Source organism: Bufo gargarizans, chromosome 11, assembly GCF_014858855.1.
Source record: "Bufo gargarizans isolate SCDJY-AF-19 chromosome 11, ASM1485885v1, whole genome shotgun sequence".
NCBI lineage: Eukaryota > Metazoa > Chordata > Amphibia > Anura > Bufonidae > Bufo > Bufo gargarizans.
Genome location: NC_058090.1, coordinates 24,815,326 through 24,838,082, shown reverse-complemented (window position 1 = coordinate 24,838,082; position 22,757 = coordinate 24,815,326). Strand labels below are relative to the sequence as shown.

Genomic DNA, 22,757 nt, shown 5'->3' with positions numbered 1-22,757 from the left:
TTTGTAGCAGACAGGAAAACAGGATAAGCATGCACACACACTCCAGGAAGAAGTATAAGCCGCCCAGTAATGCATTATGGGGCGGAATTTAAAGGGATGCAATCAGTCCAACCACATGACAGCTGAGAGAGGCTAACGAGATGAGGAACTGAATACCACAACAAAGAGAACTCAAGGAGGAGGTTCTGAAAGGCTTCTGTCAGAGCTTCTCAGCTGTCTGGTTGTGACAGTACCCCTCCCTCTACGAGTGGACTCTGGACACTCAGAGCCCACCTTCTCAGGATGGGACCTATGGAAAGCCCTGATGAGACGAGAGGCCTTAATGTCCGTCACTGGGACCCACATCCTCTCCTCAGGACCATAACCCTCCCAATGAACAAGGTACTGGAGAAAACCGCGGACAAGACGAGAATCCACAATCCTAGAGACCTGAAATTCAAGATTCCCATCAACCATAATCGGAGGAGGAGGCAAAGGCGAGGGTACAATGGGTTGAACATAAGGTTTCAATAAGGACTTATGAAAAACATTATGGATCTTCCAAGTCTGAGGAAGATCAAGACGGTATGCAACAGGATTGATGACAGACAGGATTTTGTAAGGCCCAATAAACCTAGGACCCAACTTCCAGGAGGGAACCTTCAATTTGATATTCTTGGTAGACAACCACACCAGATCACCAACATTCAGGTCCGGACCAAGCACACTCCAGGAAGAAGTATAAGCCGCCCAGTAATGCATTATGGGGCAGAATTTAAAGGGATGCAATCAGTCCAACCACATGACAGCTGAGAGAGGCTAACGAGATGAGGAACTGAATTACCACAACAAAGAGAACTCAAGGAGGAGGTTCTGAAAGGCTTCTGTCAGAGCTTCTCAGCTGTCTGGTTGTGACAGTATCTTGCAGACCTATTCAAGTCAATGTGTGAATGAGAACTTACCTGGAGTCCTTACCTTGCTTTCCTTGGCTCCGACCTAGCTCTGCCAGCAGTTTTGCATTGCCAAAACTGCTGACAGACTCCCTTTCCAGGGGTTGTCAAAGATTAGAAACACATGGCTGCTTTAGAAACACAGCACCACCCCTGTCCATGGTCTGTGACTGGTACTACAGCTCGGCTCCATTAAGGTAAATAGGGCAGAGCTGCAATACCGCACACAATCTGTGGACAGGGGTGGTGCTGTTTTTGGAAGAAAGCAGCCATGTTTTTCTAATCCTGGACAACGCCTTTAAGTGAAATCACTGGGTCTTTAACATAGGATTGATGTAAAGTGAGTCAAGTGCAGTAAAAGCCCCCAGTGTATATATATGTATACAGAGCTCAGGGCAGAGCCGTAGATGTCGAGGAATCACGCTCGTGGCCATGTCTGTTTTCTCAAGTGCTGCATACATTTCCTAGAGGACAGCAAACCAATATAAGATGGCTACTTACCTCAGTTGCCATGGCGACGGTGACGGCTCCTTTCTGTGGGCGGCTGCGTTAAGTGCTGGTTGTGATTTGTACCTAAGGACGACACAAAGGAACCGGCAATGAAAGAGAAGCCGAAGAAACCAACATGTCCGACCCGGAACCATAGAAATCTGTAGAGCCACGTAGAATGAATCATTCCTGCTTCAAGAGCTCACTGCTTTCAAGATCTCTGCTTGCTGTGCATGAAGAGACATATTCTTATAGGCAGCCAGAGGTTAACCATCTCTCACAGCTGAGGGTTTGTTACAGTGGAGTCCAGGCTGTTTAGATTAGAGGGGATTGTCTAGACCGGATACCACTGTAACAAACCCTCAGCTGTGGGAAGTATTAGAATCACCTATAGTCATTGACAGCAGGCGGACATCTTGAAATCGATGAGGAATTGAAACAGGTTCTGTTTGCTGTAAGTGAATGGAAACGTTCTTGGTTACAAGCTGAGGTGAAAACAGCATGCGCCCTGCGGCTCCATTCAAAGCCTATGGCACTTCTAGCTGGAATACCCCTTTAAGTGAGGAGTCCATAGCCTCAGGGTCCCATCTAACCTGCTATTTATAATACTGGTGCCTTCATATGTGGTAGTGAGGTCCTGGGGCCCCTCAGACAGCAGGGCCCCGTGTGACTGCCACCCCCACCACCCTCTGTAGGCTTCTCAAACATGACAGTAAAACAGGCCTTGTTAGCAACCAATCACAGCACAGCTTTCACTTTACCTCAGCAGTGTGAAATAGGGGCTCTGAATGGTTGCTTGGCAACAAGGCGTATTACCAGAGGTACCCGGTGTGTCAGGGTATGCAGCGGCTTCACTGGGGCCCCTGTCATTCATTATCCTCCCCATAGAGGTGAAGCGAGCCTGTATATCAGCCCCGGGCCCCCACCATAGAGATAATGGGTCACCTGACCTCCAGCTGTAACCTGAGGGGGAAGCAGGCAGAACTGATCAGTGTCCCTGCAGCGCCACCACTGGGGAAGGGAAGTATTACATGGTGGCTGTGAGATCAATAGACTGTCTGTGGAATACATGGTGGGGGGGGGGGAGGAGAGAGGGAAAGGGAAAAGGGGAGGAGGGAGGGAAGGGGAGAGAAGGGGGGGGGATAGAGAGAGAAGGGGTAGGAAGAGAGAGGGGGGAGGAGAGAGAAGGGGGGGATGGAGAGAGAAGGGGAGGGAGGGGAGAGAGGAGGGGTGGAAGAAGGTGGGAGAGAGAAGGGGGGAAGAGAAGAAGGGGGGGAGAGAAGAAGGGAGAGAAAGGGGGGAGGAAGAGAAGAGAAGGGGTGAGGGAGAAAGGGGGGGGAGGGGGAGGAGAGAGAAGGGGGGAGAGAGAGAGGGAGAAGGGGGTGAGGGGAGAAAGGAGAGGGGGGGGGGGGGGAGAGAGAGAAGAGAGAGAAGGAGGGATGGAATGGGAAGAGAGAAGGAGGATGGAGAGGAAGAGAGGAGGCAGAGAGGGAGAGAGAGAGAAGAAGGAGGAGGGAGAAGAGAAGAGGATGGGAGAGAGAGAGAGGAAGGGAGGGAGAGGGAGAGGAGAGAGAGAGAGAGAGGAGGAGGGGAGGAGAGAGGAAAGGGATGGAGAGAGAGGAGAGAGGAGAGAGAGAGGGATGGAGAGAGAAGGAGGGATGGAGGAGAGAGAGAGAGAGAGAGAGAGAGAGAAGGAGGGATGGAGAGGAGGAGAGAGAGAGAGAGAGAAGGAGGGATGGAGAGAGAGAGAGAGAGAGAGAGGAGAGGAGGGAGGAGAGAGAGAAGGAGGGATGAGAGAGAGGAGAGAGAGAGAAGGAGGAGGGATGGAGAGAGGAGAGAGAGGAGAGAGAGGGAGGAGAGAAGGAGGAGGAGAGAGAGAGAGAGAAGGAGGGATGGAGAGAGAGAGAGGAAGGAGGGATGGAGAGAGAGAGAGAGAGAAGGAGGGATGGAGAGAGAGAGAGAGAAAGAGAGGGATGGAGAGAGAGAGAGGAGGATGGAGAGAGAGAAGGAGGGATGGAGAGAGAGAGAAGGAGGGATGAGAGAGAGAGAGAGAGAGAGAGAAGGAGGGATGGAGAGAGAGAAAGAAAGAAAGAGAGAGAGGGGGAGAGGAGGGATGGAGAGAGAGAGAGAGAGAAAGAAAGAGGGGGAGAGAAGGAGGGATGGAGAGAGACAGACAGACATGGAGAGAAGGAGGGAGGGATAGAGAGAGACAGGGAGAGAAGGAGAGAGACAGACAGGGAGAGAGAGTAGATAGATAGATAGATAGATAGATATGAGATAGATATATAGAGAGACTATAATAGACAGACAGACAGACATGGAGAGAAGGAGGGAGGGATAGACAGACAGTCAGGGAGCGAGAGTAGATAGATAGAGAGACTATAATAGACAGACAGGCCATACACTGCAGGGAAACATTCAAACCCTTTGACTTTGCTGCCATCTTATGGTCAATATTAAGAACAGCAAGATACGTTGCAGGCAGAGGAAGCAGTGACCTCATACTTAGGCCTCATGCACAACACGAACGTATTGTCTTTCCGTGTCCGTTCCGGTTTTTTGCGGACTGTATACGGAAACATTCATTTCAATGGGTCCTCAAAAAGAATGGAAGGTACTTTGTGTGCGTTCCGTTTCCCTATTTTCCGTATATCCGTATTCCGGTTCCGCAAAAAAAAAAAAAAATAGAACATGTCCTATTATTGTCCGCATTACTGTTCTATTAGGGGCCAGCTGTTCCGTTCCACAAAATACGGAATGCACACTGACATTATCCGTATTTTTAGCGGACCGTGCAAAATACAAACAGTCGTGTGCATGAGGCCTGAGTATTAGGGCTGGGGTGTAACAGCTGACTGTGGGGCCCTGGAGCGCATACAGCTGCAGCACCAACATCCCCTTGGATACCGGAGGTTTTTAATTTTTTTAATTTATTTTATTCCCCCCCATTTTCCAGGAGCTATAACTTTATTTATTTTTCCATTCACACCGCTGTATGAGGGCTTGTTTTTTGCAGGATAGGGCCTCATGCACACAAACGTATTTTGTTTCCGTGTCCGTTCCATTTTTTTTTACGGATGTCCTCATCAGTATGTCCGTTCCACAGCTCTGCAATAAAAATAGAACATGTATGATCCGTTTTTGTTTTTTTGCAGATCCGCAATTTGCGGACCGCAAAACACATACGGTCGTGTGCATGTAGCCTTACTCTGGGGTGTAAATTTTTTTCTCTATTTTTAATTTTTATTGTTTTTGAATGTTTGTTCCCCTGTTCTAAGCTGACGGCACTACTGCTCCAAATGTATTCTGCAGCAGAACAACCACCCCAAACATCCAGCCAATGTCATAAAAAATTCTCTTCAGTGTTAGGGTCTATTCACACGTCCGCACTTTGGGTCCAGATCCGTTCCGCATAATACGGACCCGTTCATTTTCAATGGGGATGGAAAAGATGCAGACAGTGTGCTGTCCTCAGCCACATTCCTGGTCCGCAGCGCCACAAACAAATATAGAACATGTCCTATTCTTGTCCGCAGCTGCAGACAAGAACAGGCATTTCTACTGGGGCGCCGGCCCTGGTGTTTTGCGGATCTGAAAAAAAACTGCAGACGTGTGAATGGACCCTAAAGAAGCACAAGGAGTCCTGGAAGTGATGATACGACCCACATAGAGCCCCGATCTCGCCATCATCCAGGCTGACTGGGATTACATGACGAGACAGAAGGATCTGATCAAGCCTACATAGCCGGCTCCTCCTCCATGTACCAATGGTACGGATTAGCATACAGGGCGGGAAACCAGAACGGGGGGCACAGCAGGGGAACGGAGCAGACCATAGGAAAAAATAATAATAATAAGATCTCCTCAACATGCCCCACAGTGCCAAGTCCTTATACTGCAATGTCAGGACTCTTTAAGTACATATGTATTTTCTAATTGAAAGTGCAGACCTGTCAAATACTGTATTATAACAAATTAAAAATTTACCTGCAGTACCACTTACCTCCACTGGAGGGAAGCACAGGCATTTCCCAATGCTAGCTGCTAGTACAACAGCGCCACCTGCTGTAAATAAGGAGCCAGATAGAGACACTGAAAATGTGAGAACTCTGGACTAAAATAAACTTTAGGAAGAGCAAAAGAAAGTTTTTATTTTTAGAAAAATATTACAAAAAACTGAAATGGGATAGAAACGTGAGGTAATTTTACAATTTATTTATGTTTTACGAGAAGGGTTGTGTGGCATGGATAGCTGGGTGTTGCTGACTCGGCCCATATATCCCTCTCTTCTGAAGAGCTGACAGCTTTATGATGAGCGTTCACGGCCATTGTCCTCGTCGTCGAAGAAAACGTGTCGCAGAGTCGTCCACAGCAGCTGCGGAGCCGGAGCTTGACTTCAGAGCATCACCCGAGGCAATGGCAGCTGTTCACAGTCACATTATCCCCACATACCTAGTGGTGACACGAGCACGCCAGGCGGCAGCACAGCTGGGCATGACAATGGCAGACGCTTATCGCTTGCAACAAGCTACGTCCGTGTGTCCCGCTGCTGCCCCACAACAGATCTACATTTAAAGAGACAGATCCCTTTAAATTAGGGCACAGCATGCACTCACTTACTGCTATTGACACAGCGAGTAGATAGAGCGCACCTTCTTCTTCCCGAAACCTTGATGTTAGCAGCACATTACCCCATGTAACCAGGGCATGTGCTGCCCACCATGATACAGCCTTTATAGCAGGCATCCTCAAACTCCGGCCCTCCAGCTGTTGTAAAACTACAACTCCCACAATGCCCTGCTGAAGGCAGATACCCGTAGGCTGTTCGGGCATGCTGGGAGTTGTAGTTTTGCAACAGCTGGAGGGCCGCAGTTTGAGGATGCCTGCTTTATAGGGTATCGATCGGTGGTCCCCATACCATTTGCACACTCACAATGATATATATGATCCTAGGACCCCTTTCTTCAATTGGCCATAATGAATGACCCTCTCAATTTGAATAGTCACCATGTAAGGCCTCATGCACACGACCGTAGTTATGGTCCGCATCCGAGCCGCAGTTTTTGCGGCTCGGATGCGGACCCATTCACTTCAATGGGGCCGCAAAAGATGCGGCCAGCACTTCGTGTGCTGTCCGCATCCGTTGCTCCGTTCCAAGGCCCAGCAAAAAAAATAATAGCATGTCCTTTTCTTGTCTGTTTTGCGGACAAGAATAGGCATGTCTACAATGGGCCGCCCGTTCCGTTCCGCAAATTGCGGAAAGCACACAGGCGGCTTTAGTTCTTTGCGGATCCGTGGTTTGCGGACCGCAAAAAACAGCAATGTCGTGTGCATGAGGCCTAATTCTAGATTTCACCAGATCATTATTGGGGGAGCAGCCAAACAAAGTGAGTGAGTGAGTGAGTGAGTGTGAGTGTGTGAGTGTGTGTGTGTGTGTGTGTGTGTGTGTGTGTGTGTGTGTGTGTGGGGGGGGGGGGGGGGGGGGGTCTTAATATAAACAGAGCTTTCCCTTTAAGGCTATGCTCACCTTCGCAACGCACTAAGAATATTTTGCGTAGCACACGCCTGTGCAGATCTATGTGTCTCCATGGTAACAGACAACAAGCAAACCCTATGTAGTCTGCACCTACAGTCGGTGCTTCCTTCTTGCTAATCTACTTCAGGAAGAAGGGACCGATGAATTGAGTCTGACTGCAGGATCAGACTACAAAGGGTATGTTTGTAGTCTGTTACCATAGAGACGCATAGATTTTTAGACACAAATTAGTAGGGAATTTTTAATGAAAAATATTTGCAAAGTTGCTTAATTTTGTTTATACTTTCAAAAATATTTATTTCTCAAGATTTTTTTTTAAAAGGGGATATTTAGTAATGAGTACCTATCCTAGGGGGTAGGTCATCGTTATCAGATTGGTGGGGTTCTGATTCCTGGTCCCCCTGTCACGGAGGCCAGTGACATCACATTCATCGGTCACATGGCCTAAGCACAGCTCAGTCCCATAGAAGTGAATGGGGATGAGCTGCAATACCAAGCACAGCCACTATACAATGTACGGCGCTGTGCTTGGAAAACTGCGAGCGCCTTCTCAAACCGCTGATCGGCGGGGGTCCCAGGTGTCAGACCCCCACTGATCAGGAATTGATGACCTATCCTGAGGATAAGTCAAAATATTAAACACCTGGAAAACCCCTTTAATATTTTTACATACCATGAAAAACCGGTTGCAGTAATGATCATTTACTTAAAGGGGCAGCTCCATCTATATCAGGACCTGAATATTACTCAAGGGTTTACAGTATATGATTAGACAAAACTGGAAGAAAAAGATTTTAAAAAAACTAATAAAATCCATTACTCGTCACGTTTTTCAGAATAAGTATAATTGTAAAAAAAAAAAAGCATTTCATACATGTTCAAGACAATTCCAAAATTCCAAAAAAAACACTGCGTTTTAAAATGTGAATTGACACTTTCCCCTTCCTACAGTCAATTGCTTTTCAATCATAAAGGGCTTTCTAGGATTACAAATACATGGCTGCTTTCTTTTAGAAACAGCGCCACGCCTACCCATGGGCTGTGACTGGTATTGCAGATCAGCTGCATTAAAGGGCATCTGTCAGCAGTTTTGTCCCTCTGACATCCGGCTGACCTGTTACATGTGCACTTGGCAGCTGGAGGCATCTGTGTCGGTCCCATGTTCATATGTGTCCGCACATTGCTGAGAAAAATGATGTTTTATTATATGCAAATGAGCCTCTATGAGCAACGGGGGCGTTACCATTGCACCTAGAGGCTCTGCTCTCTCTGCCACGCCCTCTGCACTTTGAGAGGACCAGGCAATGTAAATGTCATCATACCTGACAAAGTGCAGGGGGCCTCTAGGTGTAACGGTAACGCCCCCATTGCTCCTAAAGGCTCATTTGCATATAATAAAACATCATATTTCTCAGCAGTGCGGGACACATATGGACCATGGGATCAACACAGATGCCTTCCGCTGCCAAGTGCACGTGTAACAGGTCAGCCGGAGTCATGGGGACAAATCTGCTGACAGGTGGCCTTTAAAGAGCGCCTGTCAGCAGGAACAACCAAATTGTTTCATCCGAAGTCGATTCGCGCATCGCTAATCATGGTATATAGGTACAAATCTGCTGACAGACACCCGTTAAAGTGAATTTGGCTGAGATGCAATCCCACAGACAACCTGTGTGCAGGTGCGGCGCTGTTTTTGCAAAAAGGCAGACATGTTTTTGTTATCCTGGACTACCTCATTCATGGGCCACTAAACCTAATGCTGTTGGGGGGGGGGGGGGCACAAAGCATCGACCATGGCTGAAAACAGGGAAGAACAGAGCGCATTCGCCTCCATGACACACGGAGATAAGGCAGCTTTCAGGTTTAGTGTCCCTTTAAATGACCAGTCACACTTCTGCACATTACAGATCAGTCATTATAAGCAATCGTCAATGGCTGCCGCATAGAAGCCTCGCGCCTCATACCTCGCTCGTGCACGATAGGGTAGGTACGTGTTGGTGATAATCGGCCTGTACAGATCATGTTTCATGGATTGTCTGCACGACACATGGAAAATATATTATCCCTTTAAATGCATACAAATGCTCCAGGGGTGAAATAGGTCACTTTAATACAGGATCTATAAGACCCATAGGTATATACATATATACTACAAGCTACTGCGGGGCCTGGGCGTCCAGAGGATCAGAGAGCTAACCGAGCCCTATATGTATATGGACTGAGCGCTGCTTCTTAAAGTGAAACTCCACCTTTAATTTTCATCTCTGGCAGATATTCCTTTATTTTTAACTCAATTTTCCCTCATTTTGACATGGAAACCATCAACAAGCTGCGGTTGACGCTTATTCGGAGCCTATATTAAAGCTCTGTGAGTACATAATGCCTTCCGTGGATCTAATTAGAAGGGCTTGCCCAGGATTAAATTAAACTCAGCTGTTCTCTTAGAAAAACAGCGCCACACCTGTCCACAGGTTCGGCCTGGTATTGCAGCTCTGTCCTACAGAAGTATATGGTGCTGAGCCGCAATACCGCACTCAACCTGTAGACAGGGGTGGCACTGTTCGTGAAGAAAGCTGCCGTTTGTGATAATCTTGATCACCACCTGCAGCCCAATGACAAAAGGGTAGTGGACCAGCTCTGGTCATGGACCTCCGGCATGATCCTACTCCACCCCGTATAAGACTATCGATATGTTGAATGAACAGAACAGCCCTTTGTGTTTCAAGAGGTCATAGTTATATTTATTTATTTTTTATTATCACTTAGATGCATTATCAGGAATATTAACCCTACTTGTTGATGGTTTCCAGGCATCATCACATTTGTTTTACACTAAATAGAATAAAAATGAACTGGAATAATAATAATAATAATAAAAAAAATAAAAAAAATGTGATGAAGTGTTCATTAAAGGTGAAGGGTCACTTTAACTTCCAGCCTGCCTAATTCCCCTAGCGCTGCCCTATTTCTTACCAAATTCTGTATTTATTATTCAAAATAAATATCCTATTGCCAAAAATATTCCTTCTGGTCATTGCATAGGTCGCTATACACCCTACAGCCTCTAGGGGCCGATAGACACATCTGGGGTCACTTCATGGTCCCTGGCCTGACGTCCTCCAAAAGAAGAGAGGGTCAGTGTGCGCCAAAATAGATGTATTCATGACCTTGGAACAGGACGACCCCCAAGCTTTTGGCGGCTGGATGATGAGAGAGGTAGTAAATACCAAAAAGAGAGTGAAAAATACAAAAAAAAAAGAAGTTTTTTTTTTTCTTAAATGGACATGATGTGAAAAGCTACAAAATGACGAGATTTTTCTCTTCTAGAGAAACATATTGGCACAATGACGGTGAGGTCTGGACAAAATCATGGAGGCATCTCCTAATTACTTAAAGGGGTTTTCTGGGACTATGATATAGATGACCGATCTGGTGGTGGGGGTTGATATCCCGCACCCCCCCCCCCCCACCAATCAGCTGTGTGCGGAGCCGGAACACCACAGCGCCATTCACTGCGTACTGACCGTTCTCAGGTACTCAGCTGCAGTACCCCAGTATGGCCACTACACTGGTGTTCCAGCTCCAGACTCCATTTACTTTTGGAAACAGCTGACCAGAGGGGGGTGCCGGTTGTAAATTTCCCCCAATCTCATATTGATGACTGATCCTGGGGGAAACCCCCTTAGTCAACGAGTCTGCTCTTTATGGCAATGCCATTAAGCGACAACCTGAGTGGTCCCTTTTTTCCTACCTAGGAGATTTTGAGGAGAAATCTTTTTCCCCCAAAAATACACCTAGGATGCGTTGTTGCGATCCTTACAGCTCTGAATGGGCAAACATTTTTGGCACTTCAAGGAAGCACTCCAACAATTTTTTTATTTTATTCTCTGACCTGCTAGAAAGGTACATGATATAAACTGTAGTGAAGGTAGTTTTCTTACTAGTGACTGTAGTTGTAAGTTATAACCTCCCTTCGGATCCTCAGCTGTGTCATGTGACCAAAACTGACTCTCCAAAATAACACAGCCTCTTCTGTGTGGACAGGAAGTCAGCTTCTCTGTGTGTTCCTATGGGAGCCTCAGTGTCGGGCTCATAGGAATGAATAGAGACGTAACTGACTTCCTGTCCTGTGTCAGTTGGAGATCAGAGTGCTGGTCACATGACACAGCTGGGGATCAGAAGGGAGGTTATAACTCACAACGATAGTCACTAGTAAGAAAATTACATCCGGCATCTGTCCAACAGGTCAGAGAATAATACATTTTGCGGGCGTGCTTCTTTAGGAGAGATGCTGATAAGTGATCGGCAGAAACTCATGGGTGTGCATACCTTGCGTGCAACCTGTATAGGGGCACAACAAGCTACTTTTAAAGAATAGCGCTCCCTACTGCCCATTACATTGCAATGGAAGTGTATACTTGATGAGCCCCCCCTTATCATCAATTATTTAGCAGCTGGAAAGATAGGGGTCTATATAGGGGCCCAGAACCTATGGGCGACTATAATTTAGTAATTTCATTTACGGTACTAATCTAGTGCTGTCGTTTTTTTTTGTTTGTTTGTTTTTATACAAAAATACATCCCCCCATCCCATCATTATACCCACATGGAATATAAACTTCTTTTGTAGATGTGTCCTCCTGCTGCCATTTTATTGGAGACCATGAAGTATCCAAGGCCGCCATTTTGTCGAAGACCCATTCTTTGGCATATGTGTGTGGATTTCTCTGTACATATAAAATAGTACCTTATATATTTTTTCAATATAATACCAAGAGCGCAAAATATTAAGCTGTACACACGGGAAGTCCCGTTGGCTTTCATTTTAGTATCAAAATATAAAAAAAAAGGTTAAAATAAAAAAAATGTAGAAAGATCCAATCTTCCTAGAGGTTATGGGGAATCGCAGACATCCAGGCCTGGGATATTATACTACAAACTCGGGGACTTCATCATGAGTAAGGTCCAAGGAGAAGTATTTGGTGACTTTCTTGGCCACGAAGGGTTCCTGCACGTTGACTGCATTGCTGGGCAAAGCATCCGTTACAATAAAGGCCTCTGTTGTCAGCGTCATGGCCGCAGCCAAAGGTGTAGCTCTGGGCAGTGTCCTGGCATAGGCCGGCAATCTGAAGGAAGTCTTTCTGGTACAGGCGGATGTCATCCAGGCTCAAGCTGTGCCGATCCGTTGAGGTCTTTGGTTTTCTACAACCGGTCTGGAAAACAACATAATATATCCGTTTTTTGGTGAGAGGTATCTTCAAAACTAGCGTCTGATCGGTGGAGGTAGGACTCTGTTGCCACCACCAATTGGCCACTAATGCGATATCCTAACACTGTCTGAGTTTCAGACAATCCCTTTAAGTAGAAACTGTCAGAAGGTAGGTGGCCCCAAACTCTAATCTAGCCTCTGACGATGGGGAGCCTCATTATAAATCAGATGCGTCCATAAAGTTAAAGGAGGTGGAAAAGAAGCCACGGTCTCTGCACCTAAATCCCGGCTTAGTTGATGTTCCTAAGGGCAGGGACCGTCATTACACATGCGAAATCTCACATGTGCGCCGCTGTTGATCAAGACGTTCTAACGGTGCACACGTGAGATTTTGTCACGCTTCCTTGTCCTCAGGCATGTCAATCAAGCCAGAAGGGGGCGACATTTGGGTGCCTTTCCACCTCCTTGACTTTTGGAGACCTCATTCGCATAAGGTGCGCAGAGCCGTCAAAGTTATTCTTCACCATCACGAGGCTCTCTGCGTGAATAAGAACGTTGTCAGAGACTAGATGAGCAGAATAGTCCGGTACTGGTTCCAGTTTGGGGCACCTACCTTCTGACGGTTTCCCATATTGAATGGGGGGGAATTTACTAAGTGAACTCTACCAAATTGTGCCAAAGAGCGTCGTACATGCCATATCAGATTGTATCGTTAATCTTCAAAATGGCCGACATGGCCTGCATCAAAGGAAGATATGGAGACCGTGGCTTTATGGGATGGAGAGCGCTATAACTCACCTGCGGCAATGAGTCGATGCTTTGACCGCGGAGCTTCACCACAGTTTCAGAAGAGCTTGAGGTTGACGAGTTCACTTCTTTCACTACTAATCCTACAAGGGATAAGGCTATAGAAGTCATCAGTTTAAAGGGGGTTTACATAAAAGAGAGTGTAAAGGGCTTGGCTATTGCCGTCTGCCCTATAGAAATGAATGGGAGCATGGACAGCGCATGCGCGTCATGCTTCCATTCACTTCTTTGGGAGAGGTGGGAATTAGCTCTTGGTGGTGGACGGACCCCGGGAAATCTAGGGTCCTCCAGCCACAGCGCTCCCCGCTCCGTTCTCGATATAGGTGCTGGTCCCAGCGGTGGGACCCGCACCTATCAGATGACTGGGGGCATATCCTAGCGATATGCCCCCATTGTCTAAGATGGGAATAACCCCTTTAAAGAGTTTGTACAAGATTAGAAAAACATGGCGGCTTTCTTCCCAGAACAGCGCCACACCGGTCCATAGATTCTATGTGGTATTGCAGCCCAAATGGCTTCACTTCATTGGAACGGAGCTGCAATACCAGGTACAACCCATGGACAGGTGTGGCACTGGTCATGGAAGAAAAGCGCAATGTTTTGCTCTTTGAAGGCTATCGACACCTTTGGGACAATTTTTTTTGCAATTGAAGATTGCATTTTACTCTTTTTGGGTTAAATTTTTTTTTTTTCTTCCCAGTTGGTCATTATTAAAAATGTTCAGCTGATCCTGAGTTACAAGGGATAAAAATCAGCCTGTTTTCCTTAAATCCATATACTTATCAGTTTGAGTGTTTATGAGGTCAGGAGATCAGGGATAAGAGCTATACATCAGCCAGAAGGGATTCAAGGAAAACAGGCTGTGACAGCTTGCAAACAGACTGATTTTTAACCCCTGTAACTCAGAATCAGCTGAATATTTTTTATAATGACCAACTACAAAAATAATTTTTAGACCAAAATAAGTAAAATACAATCTTCAAATATAAAATTGTCCCGAAGGTGTCGATAGCCTTTAACTGTTTCACCAGAAATGCTTCCTACTGCAATGGACTCTTGACAGGCGAGTAGTTGTGGCCTGATTACTAACAGGAGCAATAGTGGTACTAACAATGTACAGTACAATTCCTCTAGCAATGGGACCTAATAGGTTCCGGATTAGTGGGACCTAATAGGTTCCGGATTAGTGGGACCTAATAGGTTCCGGATTAGTGGGACCTAATAGGTTCCGGATTAGTGGGACCTAATAGGTTCCGGATTAGTGGGACCTAATAGGTTCCGGATTAGTGGGACCTAATAGGTTCCGGATTAGTGGGACCTAATAGGTTCCGGATTAGTGGGACCTAATAGGTTCCGGATTAGTGGGACCTAATAGGTTCCGGATTAGTGGGACCTAATAGGTTCCGGATTAGTGGGACCTAATAGGTTCCGGATTAGTGGGACCTAATAGGTTCCGGATCATCAGCCACAGAACATATATGATGGAGGACCTTCAGGCCTTGCACACACAGGAAGCTCTCTGTAACACGCACCAGAATATCCATTAGTTTGCTGCGAGACCAACATGTCTTCCGTGATGTAAATACACAGATCGGGACTAACATCCAAAGGCGAGTCCATGTCCTTAGGGTCGTCTACCAGCATCTCAATCTCTGCAAGAAAAATCAAAGATAATAAGCAAAATGAAAGTTCCAACATATTTTAAAGGCGACCCAGAAATTTTACATAGAAGACCCTATATTGTACAGTAAATGTGAATTTTGTGTACATGATTATGGGGGAGGCCATCTTGTCTGAGCTGTGGTTAACTGCATTTAGAGATCTGTTTAGCTCACATGAACCATAGGAACCTGTAGACAGGAGATGACAATAGAGGGGCGTGCTCTGCGATTTGTACAGAGATCATTGTGCAGAGAGGGGGAAGAGATGAGCTGTGAAATGACCTATTGTGAATGGTGGATCCTGTATTATCTATATATAAGTAAGTGTTACCTGTACACGGTAATCACACCTCTGGTGATAATGAGATGACTGCTGAGAAGTGACCTCTATAGAACAGGAAGTGTCAGCCTACTATGAGGCTCAGTGTGAAAACTGTAATATATATTTACATGTAATATTTTTTTTTCTAGGCACCAGTTTTCTGTTATGTTAGGGACCCATGTTAGCAGTGATGGTGACTTTGCACTGGAGCACATAGTAAGTGTCAGTGCAGATCGATGTGAAGGAAGCACCAGGTCTATCGCTGTCGATTACCGTCATCTTGAGAGTCATCCTCCAGCCTGTCCTTGCCGGCGCTCTCTGCTCCGGAGGTGTGCGAGCTGCTGTGAGAGGTCATGGAGCTGCAGGTTTTCAGCTTGCGGTGCAGTGATGTCCCCGAGAAGCTGTCCTCGGCTCCTATGTCCCTGTGCTTGGTATCGGCCTCTATCCCTGAGGTGTGTGAGCTGCTGTGACTGGCTGTGGAGTGCCGGGACAGTCTCTTGTGCTGGACGCTCCCTGCGCTGCTTCCACTCGCCCGCAATCTCTTCTCCAACTGATCCATGTCTTGATCCAATGTGTCGCTGATGTAGGACTCCCTGTATTGTTTCTTCTCTGTAAAATAACAGGGGGTCTTTAGTCTACCCTGATTCCTTCCATTAGGGTTCAGTAGGTCAGTGGCTTTATGCCACCCACCAAAGCATCCAGCTAACTATAGAAGGCACCATACGGGAATGGGTGCATGGTTGCTATACGAATCATGCACTAGGTTACCAATATGATGCCTATGTTGAATGCTGCTCTTACGTCTGGTGAGAGGGTTTCTTTAAGATGGCCCATGAGGACACATGGGTATCACAGAGGGGGGACCTCTACTTAGGACCATCACCTGGGCCAAGAGTAAAGAGGTGACAACAAACAAGTCTGGCAGTCTCATGTCACAGACAACCATTTCTCTGAATGTCTGGGTTCATCAACTGTTCCCAGCAAAATTAGAGTAGCAGTGAGGCAATGGCTATCACGTTAAAGGGATTGTCTGTGATGAGAAAACCCCTTTAACAAAACTGTTGACACAGAAAAATAAAATCATGGACAGAGCGGGAGTAGAGGAGGGTAACCAAAATAATTACATTTAGGGCATACCTCCAGTTATAAAACAAATTTTGATAAATGGTCAGGTGAATATAAGAAACTTTGTAATATATTTTGTTAAAGAAAAATGCTTCTATCTGCTTCTATCAGGCTGCTTTGCTCCTTCCTGCTTTTGAGATTGATGTCTGGAGAGAGGAGGAGGAAGCTGCCAGAGGAGAGACACACAAACTGCAGTTTCTACCTCTGCTACACTTAGCACTTTCAGAGTGAGGTAATAAATCACATACTAGATCAGGGGTAGGCAACCTCCGGCACCCCAGCTGTTGTGAAACTACAACTCCCAGCATGCATACTTCATCTGCTCTTTTTAGAACTCACACAGAAATGAATGGAGCATGCTGGGAATTGTAGTTTCACAACATCTGGAGTGCTGAAGGTTGATGAACCCTGTACTAGATGGTAGCAGCCTCCTCATCCCTCCTTTCCTCTCCACATTGTATGTGAAGCTGGAAGCTACTAGAGATAAGAGGCTGAGTGAAGGGAAAGAGGAGGGAAGCAGCCTGAGAAGCCAAGGATGAAGCATACTTTTTAATAAGATATATTACAAAATTTCTTATTTTAGTTATCTGTATGATTTTATTTCTGAAAACTTGATTATAACTGAAATAAGCCAATTGTCTATGTCTAAATGTGTGTTGGATCAGGGGCACTATGGGTGTCTGGCGTTTTCTCATCTCCCTCCTCAGCCAGCTGATTATTCTACCTGCACCGGTCACAGGAAGCCTGAGCAGGTTGTGGCTCCATCTCACCTTCATTTTCCTCCAGTTTCCGCACTTGCCTCAGGACAGGCTGGAGATTCATATATAATCGATGACTATTGCTGAGCAGCTGCAGGAGGTGGCGAGAACGCATGGAGCAGCCGGTGTAGTAGATTAGTTTCCTGGCTGAGGGTAAGCCGTCTGGTAAAATTTCAAACTTCTTGCCCTGAGAAGTAAAAGATATGACGAGTAGTTACAATGTATCATCTACCACTGCATACAAAGCATCATCTACCACTGCATACAAAGCATATGATGGTTCTTTTATATTATTTTATATTAAGAGTTCGAAAAAAGACCAACGTGAAAGAGATGGATGGATAGATAGATAGTCGGGTGCCTCTGGTGACCATCAAGTTACAGATCCGTCACAGCATCATTAGACACAATCTACCACATAAGATTAGCCCCTGTTTATATCTAACACGTAGATCTTTATTAACTTCTCCGGAGCAGTAATTCTGGCATCTGGTTGTGTGGGCATATAAGGGCTTCTATACACCTCCTGGAAGCATGTATAATGGATGATCCGGGAGACTAGCGCTCTTACTAGTGTTGGGCGCGCATGCTCGGCCGAACACCATTTGACTCGAGCATCGCGATGCTCGGCACATCGCTGTGTTTGGCCGAACAGGGCGTGTACGCGTGATGCTCGAGTCTCCTCCCCGCACGTTTGTTGGCTGCTACGCAGCCAATAAACGTGCGGGGAAGTAGCTGCCACTCACTGTAATGCCGTAGCCATGTTGGTTACTGGCATTACAGTGATTGGCTGGCTGGAACGCGTCATCGGGTGCTATAAAGTACCAGATGACACGTGGTTCGGCTCAGAGTTAGTCAGGGAGAGCTGCACCAAAATGGACAGATTGTGTAGGGAGAGGAATTGTGCTTTTTTAAGGGAGTTTTGAGTGTTGAAAGGTGTTAGAGACCAAACAGATGACGGTGGGGAACAGCAATCTAGTGATTCACGAAGGTGGATGATGATGATGATACACAGTTGTCAATAAGTGAGGTTGTTGTTAGGTCAACAAGTCAGGAGGATGACCAGAGTGAGGAAGTGGAAAAGGAGGTGGTGGACGATGAAGTCACTGACCCAACCTGGGAAGGTGGCAAGCCGAGCGAGGACAGCAGTACAGAGGGGAGGGATCCGCAGCACTGAAACAGGCTGGAAGAGGCAGTGGGGTGGCAAAGGGGAGAAGGCAGGCCACACCAAACAGGTCCGCAACTGTTCCCCGGAGCACCCCCTTGCGCGATCTCCCTTGCCAAGGGGTAGGTGTTCCGCAGTCTGGCGCTTTTTTGAGGAAAGTGCGGACGATAAAAGAATTGTCATTTGCAACCTGTGCCGTACCAAAATGAGCCGGGGCGTGAACACTAGCAACCTCACCACCACCAGCATGATCCGCTAAATGGCATCAAAGCACCCTAATAGGTGGGCCGAACGCCTGGGTCCACAATCAGTGTCTGCGGGTCACACCACTGCCTCCTCTTCCCCTGTGTTACGTGCTGGCCAATTCCCTGTCCAAGACGTAGGCCTGGATACCTCCCGTCCTGCACCTGGACAAGCACCATCAGCGACCACATTCACTTCTGTGTCCCAGCGCAGCTTACAGATGTCCTTACCCCAGGCCTTTGAATGAAAGCGCAAATACCCAGCCACCCACCCACAGGCCATAGCACTATATGTGCACCTTTCCAAATTGCTGGCCCTGGAAATGTTGTCATTTAGGCTTGTGGACACTGAGGCTTTCCGCTGGCTGATGGCGGCTATCCCTCGTTACTCAGTCCCCAGCCGCCACTATTTTGCCCGGTGTGCCGTCCCCGCCTTACACCAGCATGTGTCCCGTAACATCACCTGTGCCCTGACCAATGCAGTTATTGGGAAGGTTCACTTAACAACTGACACATGGACAAGTGCTTGTGGCCAGGGACGCTACATTTCCCTGACGGCACACTGGGTGAACGTTGTGGAGGCCGGGAGCGAGTCGTACCCTGGGATGGCACAGGTGCTACTGACGCCAAGGATTGCGGGCCCTACTTCCATCAGGGTTTCCGCCACTAACCACTTAAGTGGCTACAACCCCCCTGTTCTCCTCCTCCACTTCCACCTCTGAATTCTCATCTTGCAGCACCAGTCAGACATCAGTCGGTAGCTGGAAGCAGTGTAGCACTGCAGTGGGGAAGCGGCAACAGGCCGTGCTGAAACTAATATGTTTAGGTGACAAACAGCACACCGCCGCAGAGCTGAGGCAGGGTATAAGGGATCAGACTGAGCTGTGGCTCTCGCCACTCAACCTACAGCCAGGCATGGTTGTGTCGGATAATGGTGGTAACTTGGCGGCGGCTTTGGAGCTTGGCAAGCTCACACACATCTCATGCCTAGTCCACGTGTTCAACTTAGTGGTTCAGCGGTTTTTCAAAACCTATCCCAATTTTCCTGAGCTACTGGTGAAGGTGCGCCGTGTGTTTGCCCATTTCCGAAAGTCATCTACAGCTACCGCCGGTCTGTCACGCTGCAGCAGGGCTTGCATTGCCAGCTCACCGACTGTTGTGCGACGCGAGCATGCGCTGGAACTCCACGTTCCACATGTTGGCCAGGCTTTGTGAGCAGCAGAGGGCAGTAGTGGAATACCAGCTGCAACATGGTCGTCGCCTTTCCAGTCAGCTTCCGCTCTTCACAAGCGAGGAGTGGGCATGGATGTCTGACCTCTGTGAGGTTTTACACAACTTTGAGGAATCAACACAGATGGTGAGCGGCGATAACGCTATTATCAGCGTCGCCATCCCACTTCTGTGTCTACTGAAACACTCGCTGCTCACAATGAAGGAGGACGCTTTGCATGCGGAAGAGGTGGAAATGGGGGAAGACAGTGCACAGGGTGATAGCCAGACCACCCTCCGTTCGTCTTCTGAGCGCAAATTGGATGATGATGATGATGATGATGATGAGGAGGAGGAGCAGGAGACGTTGCCCCCGCTGCAGAGGGTAGTACCTACAGCAGGTTTATTCCATCTGTTCAGCGTGGATGGGCCAAAGAGGAGGAAGAGGATGAGGAGATTGAGAGTCATCCTCCTGATGAGGACAGCGAAGTCTTGCCTGTTGGGACTCTGGAACACATGGCTGACCTTATGTTATTCTGCCTTTCCCGTGACCCTCGCGTTATACGCATTTTGGCCAACACTGATTACTGGTTGCTCACCCTTCTCGACCCCCGCTACAAAGAGAACTTCTCATCTCTCATTCCTGTGGTGGAGAGGACGAGCAAAATGCTCCAATACCAGAAGGTCCTTGTGGAAAAATTGCTTCAGAAATTTCCATCTGAGAACGCTGGTGGCAGAGTCCGTAGTTCCTTAGGCAACCGAGGAGGGGAGACGCGGGGAACACACAGCAGTTCCAACAGAGGCAGAGCAACACTCTCCAAGGCCTGGGACAGTTTCATGACACCCCGCCAGCACCCTCACCCTGATGCTCGGCCTAGTGTCACAAGGAGGGAAACATTTTGGAAGATGGTGAAGGAGTACGTAGCAGACCGTGTCAGCGTCCTCAGTGATCCCTCAGTGCCTTACAACTATTAGGTGTCCAAGCTGGACGTGTGGCACCAACTGGCGCTCTACGCCTTGGTGGTGCTGGCCTGCCCTGCCGCCAGCGTTTTGTCAGAGCGGGTATTTAGTGCCGCTGGGGGCATAATAACTGATAAGCGCATCCGACGGTTAACTGAAAATGCTGACAGGTTGAATCTTATAAAAATGAACAAGGCCTGGATTGCCCCGGACTTCTCTACTGCACCAGATGAAAGCGGCCGAACATAACGGCACTTTATATGTGGCTTCTATGGTGTATTGAATACATATCCCATGCACCCCTTCCACTACAAACAAGGGTATATGGTTGAATCTCCCTTTTCTCGTCCTCCTCCTCCATCATATCAACATGCTTATTAAGCGGCCCTCACTCCTATAGTTGTAGAGGGTCAGCTCAGCAGCAGACCCTCACCCCTAATGTTTTAGAGGGTCACCAGCAGCCATCAATCATAATTTTTCAGGGCTGTGTATGATGCCCTCCTTTATGTGTAATAAAGGGTGTATTGTAGTGCCGGTTCCTTGTAATTTTTGGCAGCCCTTTCACTTAGTGCTTTAGGCTTTATGAGTGTAGGAGTCCCACTACCTGAACAATTGTACCACAATGTGAATGAGGCCCTCCTTTATGTGATATACAGGCTGTTTCGGAGTGCCTCTTCCTTGTAATTTTCGGCAGCACTTGCACTTTATATACAAGTAAATATACAGGAAAGAATGTTTCCTAACCATTTTTACTCTAAAATGGATCTTTGGTTTTGTGCGTATTATTGTCAGTCTGTAATAGTGGCGTACTACTCGGACAACATGGTTCCCAGCAGCGACCTGGGAGTCCAAGATGCATCCAGACGTCCTCCCCATGCTGTTCCCGAACCATTTCGGTGGTTTTTCCATCAATTTCTGACCTTTTCCTATGAACCAGACGCCCTCCCCTCCTCAGAGCAGGGGGTGCCTGGTGTAATTCTCGGGTTCTCTGCCGAGCACTTTGGTTGCCCGATGAACACTAGCTCGTACCCACCCATCCCGCTGTCTACTTACCACAAACACTAATTTTCCTACATTAGTCCAGGGGAAATCATAAAGAAGCTGCTTCTCATCACCCGAACTCTGGAAGAAAATTGAGGAGACTGATATCATACCGGTTGTAATAAATGCGTTAGTTTTATTGTACATTTTAGTCTCTTATACAATATTAGTATGCTTGTCTCCTTAAACACTCTGTGCTGCTGCCATGATTATAGATGACTAGGGGCTACTGCATTTGTGCAACAGACTAATGGGTCCTACAGGGGGTGGCCACGCTATTACAATATATAACCAAATTTTTCAAGGGTCGTACGACCTGAGCGTGGCTTGAACCACCCACTGACTAATTTTTTATTTTATGTGCATAAAACTTATATCTTTATTATTTCAATTTAAAAGTTGAACTCTAAATTTGATTAAGAGTCCTCAGAATGAGCGGTGAGACTGTTGTATATGTTTATATACCCCTCTTGGTATATGTCACTGGATGGGATAGCTCCTGATACACTTCTCAGGGCTTGCCCAAATCCCTAAATCCCTAGGAAGCGGGAGCATTTAGATTTTAGCATCAGATTGAGCGGAGTGAGCCCTCATAGTAGAGACATATATGCAACTAAATATAAAGTTGCCATAAAGATTTAGGGATTTGGGCAAGCCCTGAGAAGTGTATCAGGAGCTATCCCATCCAGTGACATATACCAAGAGGGGTATATAAACATATACAACAGTCTCACCGCTCATTCTGAGGACTTTTAATCAAATTTAGAGTTCAACTTTTAAATTGAAATAATAAAGATATAAGTTTTATGCACATAAAATAAAAAATTAGTCAGTGGGTGGTTCAAGCCACGCTCAGGTCGTACGACCCTTGAAAAATAGGGGCTACTGCAGTCTCCTTATACAGGTATATCCATGATATGGATCATCATCAGTACTGACCTGGAAGATCTGGATTCCTCTCAGTGTAAGTCCAAGAATCAGCGAGGCCTCTACCTCTCTCTTGTCCTAAAAAATAAGAATTTGGTTATATTTTAGCCAAGTGCAACCGGAAAAATAGGAATCATGTCCTATATAAAGGATCTGACCTGCAGCTCTTCTACTCTGGTGTCCTCATGACAACCCTTCCTTCCCTGCGATCTGGACGTTCAGCTCCACCTTGCGGCAGGAACGTTGCGTGGATCCAGATCACCATACACATCCTTACCTGACTTGAATGGTAGCCGCCTGATGTAAACGTGGAGCTGCCCAAGGATCGGGCAGGAAGTTTTGTCGTGGGGGCACCAAGGCTGAGGAGCAGCAAGTTT

General features: G+C 47.0%; 1 protein-coding gene across 2 annotated transcripts in view; it reads right to left on the bottom strand.

Annotated features, from left to right (window-relative positions):
• Nucleotides 1-10,709: 10,709 nt before the first annotated feature.
• The window catches only part of FRMD6 (FERM domain containing 6), a 47,255-nt gene continuing 35,207 nt past the window's right edge, over nucleotides 10,710-22,757 (bottom strand). For both annotated transcript variants that reach the window (XM_044272360.1, XM_044272361.1), the window contains exons 8-14: nucleotides 22,393-22,458; nucleotides 21,466-21,534; nucleotides 16,849-17,023; nucleotides 15,227-15,562; nucleotides 14,503-14,622; nucleotides 12,962-13,053; nucleotides 10,710-12,167 (exon numbers count right to left, since the gene is read on the bottom strand). In XM_044272360.1, coding sequence (XP_044128295.1) covers nucleotides 11,907-12,167; nucleotides 12,962-13,053; nucleotides 14,503-14,622; nucleotides 15,227-15,562; nucleotides 16,849-17,023; nucleotides 21,466-21,534; nucleotides 22,393-22,458 — 1,119 coding nt within the window. In that variant the 3' untranslated portion in view covers nucleotides 10,710-11,906. The remainder of the gene's footprint in view (nucleotides 12,168-12,961; nucleotides 13,054-14,502; nucleotides 14,623-15,226; nucleotides 15,563-16,848; nucleotides 17,024-21,465; nucleotides 21,535-22,392; nucleotides 22,459-22,757) is intronic.